General features: G+C 37.5%; 1 protein-coding gene across 1 annotated transcript; it reads right to left on the bottom strand.

Annotated features, from left to right (window-relative positions):
- Positions 1 to 1,197: 1,197 nt before the first annotated feature.
- serpine1 (serpin peptidase inhibitor, clade E (nexin, plasminogen activator inhibitor type 1), member 1) lies at positions 1,198 to 8,913 on the bottom strand. Its single transcript, XM_014021715.1, has 9 exons — positions 8,855 to 8,913; positions 6,329 to 6,567; positions 5,272 to 5,496; positions 3,998 to 4,192; positions 3,711 to 3,909; positions 3,521 to 3,621; positions 2,515 to 2,601; positions 1,730 to 1,813; positions 1,198 to 1,632 (listed from the first exon to the last, which is right to left on the bottom strand). The coding sequence occupies exons 2-9, from the start codon at positions 6,564 to 6,566 to the stop codon at positions 1,586 to 1,588; spliced, it is 1,176 nt and encodes a 391-aa protein (XP_013877169.1). The 5' UTR covers position 6,567; positions 8,855 to 8,913; the 3' UTR covers positions 1,198 to 1,585.
- Between the last annotated feature and the right edge of the window lie 68 nt (positions 8,914 to 8,981).

The raw sequence follows: 8,981 nt of genomic DNA, 5'->3' as shown, positions 1-8,981 counted from the left end.
AACTGTGCCTGTGGTCCTCCATTTTCTCACAATGTTTCTCACAGTGGAGACTGAAAGCTGAAATCTCTGAGATAGCTTTCTGTATCCTTCCCCTAAACCATGGCGGTGAACAATCTTTGTTTTCAGCTCATTTGAAAGCTGTTTTGAGACTCCCATGCTGCCACTCTTCAGAGAAGATGCAAAGAGGAGAAAAACTTACAATTGCCTCCCTTAAATGCCCTTTCTCATAATTGGAGTCACCTGTGTATGGAGGTCAAGGGTCACTGAACTTACCAAACCAAATTTAAGTTCCAATAATTAGTTCTAAAGGTTTTGAAATCAATAAAATGACAACAGTGCCCAAATTTATGCACCTGCCTAATTGTATTAAACCAATTATTGCACACTTTCTGTACATCATATAAACTTCATTTTACTTCTCAAATAGCACTGTGTTTGTCCCCTATATGATATATTTAACTGATTTTTTTATGCAAACAATCAGTGATTCATAGAAGTAAATCAGGAACATTAACAAGGGTGCCCAAACTTTCGACCCCACTGTATATATATATATATATATATATATATATATACTGTATATATAAATGTGTGTGTGTTCATATGGTCAGGAATATAAATATAACCCTTAAGACACAATTTAGACAGTTTATCTGCAAAAAAAGTTGATTTTGGAGGTAGTTACACTTTAACATTAAGATGCATGGTCTCACAGGGTTATACTATTTTGTATAAATATAAATTTAGGAGAGTAACAAGTATTTTCTCAATAAGTTACATTAATTGTAAACAATAATAGTTTTAAAAAAACTAAAGTAGATATTTTTATATCAGAAAGTGGTTCCCTAGCTATCCTGAATTGCTTTATTTGTTAAATAAGCTATAAAAACATAAAAAAAATCTTCTGGAATTCTGTTCTGGCTTTTGGTTTTGATGTGCTGCACCAGCAGCTTTCAAGTAACTGTTTATCCAATATCACATTCAAGTCTCAATATTTAAGTCAACTGTATCAAATGCAGCACTCAGAACTAAAAGGACAAGTATGGATACAAGTGTACTGTCTGAGACCAGAAGAATCTCATGAGTCACTTTCACCACCAAGCAAGAATTATTTTAAAAGATTTTGTAATTGTCTTTTTTTACAAGCTACTAAGTTTAGGAACAAACAGCTTTAATCTTAATGATTCATTAATGGAATTGACCAAAATTACAAAACTTTATTATAAATATAAATATTTCAAAAATACATGTGTAAATTTGTAACAGCACAAATATGAACATCACAACATGTAGTTTACAATCTTTATACATTGTAAAAATATATATATTTGGCACAGAAAATAAAACAAATGGGTTTGTCTGCAGCATTTTTTTCCATCAGCAGTCTGTTTCTCTATGTCTTTTACCACAAATATTTAAAAATAAATAATCAGCAAACATATAAACTCTCCTTACTAAGTCATAGTCAGTCTAGTATCAAACCCCATAAATAAATGTGTCAGTGAACGTACAGTGTCTGTGATGTCAGGTCTGAATAGGTCATGATGAGCAGCAGTAGTGTCACACAAAGCAGCTGTTCCACATGTTACTGCTGTGGAGGGTGGCTAAACTGACCCGTGAACAGAACAGCCCCTGAAAACACAAACACAATGAAGTGAGTATCTGAACACCTCAGCCAGACTTGTGAAATTAATCTTAAATTTAAAAAAAAAAGAAAAAGGTTTGTTACCGGTGGGTTTGTGCTGAATGAGGAAGAGGAAAGGTCGGTCCAGAGTGATCTCTGGTACTGCCATACGAGAGAACATGACTGCCGCTGACAGAGGAAAGAAAAGAGAAGAGCTCAGTCAGCTGGGGATTTGTTTGGACCCCCTATTCATTTCAAAACACTGGTTCATTATTATTAATATAAAACACTTTGTTATTTTATTTACACAATCCATTCATTCATTCCACACCAGGAACAAGCTCAAGAAACATTTTATTTAAAAATTCATCAAAAGATGTCAACAAGGGAAGACTTGTCCATCCAGCCTTACATGTTGGAGCCAGAGTCTGACCCGAGACAAAGAAATTGTAGCTGGTAAGTCCACACTCTATTTGTCAGTTCTGTCACAAATAATTTGATGTAGTAATTCATAAAATGTCAGAAAATAGAGAAAACTGAGCGGGTTAAACAGAATATAAAAATATCTATGCAGCACCGGGTGAGATTAAATTGAACTTTTCTGCCTCCTGTTTGGGAACTTCTGAATTAAACTTTCCGAAGGAATGCTGAAAACCCTGAGAGAACATGTRTTCTTCTCGTTTAATACTACTGATTACAAACTACTCTAACTTCTAAGTATATTTTACTGTTAGACACCTTACGCATTGTGTTGTTATGAAGTCATTTTGAGGCTAAGGCAACATCCTTAATAGCAAACTTATTTGTGGATCATCAGTATTTCTGTGATAGCTCAGCTCAAAATGGCACAATGTAAGTGGGTGAACGTTACAAAGAAATCTAGAGCCCACCTGTTGCTGATGCTCCCTTGGTTCCTTGTTCATTCACCTCAATCTTCACCCTCTGCAGGACCTTCGACACACAAAGCCTCTCATCGGCTGGAAGACAAAACGAGCACAGTCCATATGACTAAATGACATTTGTGCTTTTCATTTGATGATGGGAAGGGTGGTTCCAYGAGCTTGTCATTTTGAGTTTATTTATATACCCCACATAGATATACCACAAAATGCTTCCCAATAAAAACATGGTAAATTCTATATAAAGTAAAACAAGGTATAGAACACACATACCAAAAAAACCCTTCATCTAGTTGAAAACCTGTTTTCTAAAATAATGTCTTAAGACGTTTTTAAAKGCATCTATTTAGTCTAGGCTGTGTTAAAATAGGGACAGTTTCTCCAGACTTTTAATAGAATGGGGGGTTTCTGGACTTCCAGATGAGGAGCACGAAGACCTTCAAATTCTGCAAGACCAGTTCACATTGTGGACAACATGTGGACTGCATGGATGTCCTAACGCCACAATCCACCCAGAACCCCAATAAGCTGCCATGATGATTATAAACCACTACAACCTGGTTACAAAATGTAAGTGCATCCTTAAAACCATAATGGACCTATCATGCTTTATCATGAATAATGGAGAGTCCATTGCATTCTGAATACACCCTTGAATACATTGTTGAGGACCTGCAAAGACCATCCATGTTCTGAATTATTTTTACCTTGAAGAAGATGGTAGTACTCTATGTACCATATCTTCTCGGAAAGTTCTACCAAAATTATCTACTTAGCTTTGGGAAATAAGATGATTGGTTAATGAAGCATGGTAGCAACTATAAGTGAAATTTAAATTTAATAYAATAAACTATCCAGAGTTTAGATTTTTGTCTTTTGTGTAAAATATCCAACAGAATATTTTTACAATGTGATTTAGATTTTGATATGCACACCCACAAGAAAACTGTAGACACTGTTGCCAGAATATGAATGACCTAATGAGTTATGAGCTTACAGGTTATATGTGTGAAGTCAGCAGTAGCCAGGTTGAAGATGTCTCCAAGACCCATGTTAATCAGAGCAGTCTTCAAATTCACTTCAGAATTTAGAGAAAACCTAACAAAGCAAACAAACATGTTCCAAATTTGCGTGGCTTGTAATTTAAACACATCAGTGCATATGGTTTGTGAGGTATTCTTCCTTACCTCGGCACTGCCAGTTGTCTCTTTACATTCCTCATCTCTGATCTCCACTGCTGAATCTTCTGACTGCTCAAGTCTGCACTGAGGACACTGAGGGGGACTTCAGGTTCAAATGGTGACACCAGGAGCATGCTCAGTGAGTCGCCTTCATATGGGACCTCAATCACATCATAGTCCACCCCACTGGTAGTCACAAACTCCCCTGTAAGTTCAAAGCATGCATTTTTAGATGAAATGGACAAGTGCCTCTGTAGACCTGTAGATGTTTTTGGTTAAATGTTTCAGCTTACCATAGTTGAAGTAGTTAGTCAGTCTCATCATGAGCACAGGTGTGGCACTGCCATTAGCACAGTGAAACATCCTCTCCTGGGTYAGTCTGGGGTCAAACGGAACCTTCCACAAACGATGGAAGTGAAGAGCATTAAGGAGGACCAAGCGAGTCTCTTCGTTTAAAGTTCCAGATGCCAAGAACTCTGGGATAGCACCTGCAGATGAAAAGAACACCATTTGCACACTAATTTCATAAATCTTTATTTATTTACAGTGCTTCACGAAATTAAAATTCAATAAAAACAGAAACAAATATATCATAAAATAACTAGGAAGTCTTGATCAGAAGACCTTACTAGTCTAAAAAGAGTGCAAGGATGAAGAGTTCACAAATAGGTGGGAGACGCCTGGTTGTTTAAAGCTCTGTAGACAACAGATTGAGTTTAAACTGAATGACAAATTTACAGAAAGCCAGTGTCAATAAATAAATAAATAACATAACTGGACTTCTGTAGCTGAAGCTGTTTTATTTCCCATTTAGAGCTTTATCAATAATAATACATACAGCGTGTTTGGATTATTACATTTCCTTTCATTCTAAACTCTGATTCATACCAATCCTCTGGTTTCAGTAAGCCACCATGTTACTTGTCTTATTGGGTTTTTCTACATTTAAATCAAGCTTTCAGACTCTGCTGGATTGTTTGTTCATTTATGTTTCTTGAACTTCATCCAAAAATAAACTTTATTTGAATTTACATTTTGAAGTAGGCATTTTGTGATAGTCTGTTCTCATTTTCTCCTTCAGTCGGTTCTCAGTTCTGTCAGCCATTCTCAGTTGTCACTCCCCATCAGTCCAGCTGCCTTCCCTGTCCTCAGCAGCTCATTTCTATTAATTCAGTCTTCTGTCTCTACCACATCAGTGCTGCATTGTCCTAGCTCTAGATGCCAGGCTCTTCTCTTGCTACTTGTGTTCATTTGTTTTAAACTTTTGTAAGTTTTGTTGCCTCGTCTTTGCTTTTGTTCTTTAATAAACATGTGTTTTAATTTCACCTGAGTTCCTCTTGCCTGCCTGTATTTGAGTCCAAATCTTCCCACAGCCTGATACATTTTTGTTATTTCTGAGATTAATATCTAAAGCTGTGACTTTAGTGAGCAGTAATCCATAGATTTTGGGCTTTTGTTATTGATATGAATTCTGTGTTTTGATTCTCTATCTGTAACTATCTCTACTACACATAGCCCCTCTGCTATCGATGCAAATGATGGTTGCAGTGTTCCTGGAAGTTAGTACCTGCAGTGTGGTCTGAGACCCAAGCATTAATAATGCCGACAGCCTGGTCTGGATTAGTGAAGTCCACCTGATGGGGGTAGGTTTGAAAGCTCTTAGACAGGGCACGGCGATATCCCTTCTCCAGATTCATCTTTCTCTCCACCATCACCCCGCTGGCTATCTCCACCCCGTCCTCCGTGACCAGAGCTCGCTGGATGAGCCGCTGCTGCCGAGGCATTCCTCGCTCTGAAACCCAAACAAAGGTAATGTTGTTTTATGGTCCAGTTCAAGGTCCTGACAGAGACTGGATGTGTCATAGTAAGGTAAATGATCCAGTGTAGAGTTAACATGTTCTGCATGAGTCTGAGTGCCATTTCTCCAGTTAATTTTCCTCCCACTAACCATAAATATGTGCAGTTAAAAACAGATACTTTACTCACACTTGTGGAAAAAAACATTTTATTCCTTTTCCCTCACTGTCTGACAGTGAATCAGACTAAAGGTTTCCTGTCTTAGGCAGTTAGGGTTCCAAAAAATATGCCTGTTTGCTTAAGTCAGAATTTTCAGAGTTATCAATTTCAAAGTCACAAGTATCCATCAATTTTATTATTTGATCCAAGTGTCTGCAAATTAGCATGACCGGGGTCAAATGTTCAGGGATTCCTCCCACAAGTTTCTCACAATGGTTTGCTATAATTTTGTCCCATTCTTGACAGAATTTGTGTGTTTGGGTCAGGTTTATAGGTTGCCTTGTTCTCTCTCACACAGTTTTTCAGCTTTGCCTACAAATTTTCTATGTGATTGAATTCAAGGATTTGTAATGGCTAACCCAAACCACTGAATTTGTTGTCTTCAAGTCACTTTGCAACTATTGTGTCAGTAATCCCTATGGGGTCATTGCTTCAAATATTTGGAATGTTATGAGATTTGCCAAAACATGTTGATTTCAGGAACTCAGAACCTTACATATGTACCTTCAGACATCTGGAAATTCAACCTAATGATGAACCAGAATTTTGGAGGTCAACAATTCTCTTCCTGAGAGAGATTTTATAAGTTCTTTATATCATTCACTCACCTCGGAGAGAAAAGCCCATGGCAGTAGTTAAGGCCTTGCGTGTGCTTCCATTAGCACCGAGTTGAGCCATGGACATAATGCTGGTCACACCGTATGGGGAGAGGACCAGGTTCTTGTCCACAAAACCTTGGGACATCTGGGAGAAGACTTTCAGGCCAAAGTCAGTCTGCTTGTCTTGCACAGAGCCCAGTCCCCCTCTGCTCAGGGCCACCAGTAGGAAAATGTACACATACAGCATGCTGGGTAAAAAAAAGGCATTTAATTTAGCTGTGATTGGTTTAGATTTAGATCACCAACTCTAAAAGTCCTAATCTAGCTCTAGACTGGACATGTCAATATGGACCCAGCTCACATATTTTTAGATTGCATTGGTACAGTCTATATTGACTGTGTTGGTGTTTTTAGATCTCCACAACATATTGTTTTTTGAGCATTGTCATTGCAATGTACAGGTGCACAATGGTCACACTGTTGGTGCTGCCATTTAGGAGGCAAATAAATCAATGTGTTATCTAAACCACTAAACCAGAGGTCTATAAAGAACTAAGTAAAAGTAAAATTACATGAACAGAAAATGACTTGAATTTCACTGATGAGAAAACTACTCAAGTAAAAGTTCACGAAAATTGGGAAAGTGAAAGTAAAAGTATGTTTAAAAACTCTAAGAAAAAGACTGTTGAATTTACTGAACCAAACTTGCTCCACTAAGTCAGGTTGAGTGAATTGAGTAATATATGTATATTATTTGCTCAATTTACTTAACTAGGGTTAGTGGAGCCAGTTGACATGAGTTTGTTGAGTAAATTCAACACTTCATTTTTAGAGCAGGAACATCTTTCATGATAAGTTCAAACATATGTTGTTAAAATTACAAATCCTCAAAAAACTAAAAAAGTACTGTAACAAAGTAAAAAACCTCTGCACTAAACCAGTCATTGCAATAAATGTATGAGTGTTCCTGTTTTTAATTTGATGGGCTYTTTTTGCTGGTGGAAGCAGGCAGCCTTGTGTCATATTAAAAAGCTAAAACTTTCCTTTTGTTGAGAAACTTCTGAGACAATATTGGCAACATTTTTCAGCGATGTGTTGGTGAAAATACAGTTAGCATGACTGCTAACATTAAAGCGTGACTAAAACAAAAACTAAATTATAGGTAAAAAGCAGTTCACATTTGCACATTATAGAATGAAATATGTAGTTAGGTTTTATTCACAAGTCATATAGTATAACAAGAATAACTCAAACACAGACAAAAACATTCTTGTCACATGCAAAAAAAGGAGATAAGATCATTGTAGGTTCATCGTCAACAAGATGGCAGGATAGCAGCGTAACTTAAACTTAGAAGCCCAGGTTTTATGTTTTTATACAATATTCTTTATTTATAACAGTTATCCTTTTTTCAAAGCATGTAACAAAATAATAATAGTGTTTTTTGAGGGCCTGAAACAGATCAATGGCATTTCAAATAATATCTATGGGGAAWACTGATTTGATTTATGTGTAATTTGAGTTATGAGCTCCTTCATAGAACAAATAAAACTGAGCTTTGAAGTGGTAGCAGCTGAGAGTTATTTACACCTCATACACCTGGCATGGCATCTCACTTGAAAAGATAAAATTACTGTAACTGTATGGCACCTTTTTATCCAACCAGGATACTCAAAGTTATTTACATAACAATCCGTGTTCTCATTCACACAGTACTCTATGTAGCTCAATCTAACCCAAACAAATCATCGTATGAAGGCCTGTCAGTGCTTTAAATCACATTCATACGCTGATGAGTCACACAACAGAGGCAATGAAAGGTTCAGTGTCTTGCCCAGGGACACTTCAACATGTGACTGMATAGCAGGGAGTCAAACCACCAACTCTTGCATTGAAGACTGACTCCTGTAACCACTCTGCCACACCCATCCATCCATCCATTATCTATACCCACTTTTTCCTTTCAGGGTTGCGTGGGTCACTGGCACCCATATCCAGCAGTCACATTGCGAGGGGCGGGGTACACCCTGGACAGATCTCCAGTCCATCACAGGGACACACATAGAGACAAACGAGACAAACAACCATTCACTCTCTCACTCACACCTAGGGACAATTTAGAGTTCTCAATTAACCTAACAGTCATGTTTTTAGTCTGTGGGAGGAAGCAGGAGTACCCGGAGAGAACCCATGCCCAGAACGGTACCCAGGCTGGGATTTGAACCGGCGACCTTCTTGCTGAGAGGCTCACTCACCATCAGGCATTATGTAATTTGTGTGGTTATACCAAAACAACTAACACTTCAGAATTTCTTCGTAAAATCTACGTCTAAAACTCTAGCATGAAATATGCATTCATTTAATAATAAGAGGTCTTTAAATTCTTRTTTTTTGTTTTAATCGCTGTTTTTTGACTTACCATAGAAAATACAGAACTTGAGGACATTTAAAATATAAGCTGACAGTCTCATCTACCCTCTCATTTGCCAGTGTTCTTCCTACAAACTGAAATGAACAATGTTCTGAAGTTCTTACCTTCGGGTTTTGGAGGCTTCAGACAGAAAAGAGTTGGTCTCTGCTCCTGTTGCTTCAGTCTGAAGAAGTGAAAGAGTTAGTGTTTTTGTAGACAAGTCCTGTCAGAATCCCACCCTCTCCCCCCCCC

This window comes from Austrofundulus limnaeus, unplaced genomic scaffold, assembly GCF_001266775.1.
Source record: "Austrofundulus limnaeus strain Quisiro unplaced genomic scaffold, Austrofundulus_limnaeus-1.0 Scaffold302, whole genome shotgun sequence".
Taxonomy (NCBI): Eukaryota; Metazoa; Chordata; class Actinopteri; order Cyprinodontiformes; family Rivulidae; genus Austrofundulus; species Austrofundulus limnaeus.
The sequence above is the reverse complement of the archived record's forward strand: the minus strand, read 5'-3'. Positions and strand labels throughout refer to the sequence as shown.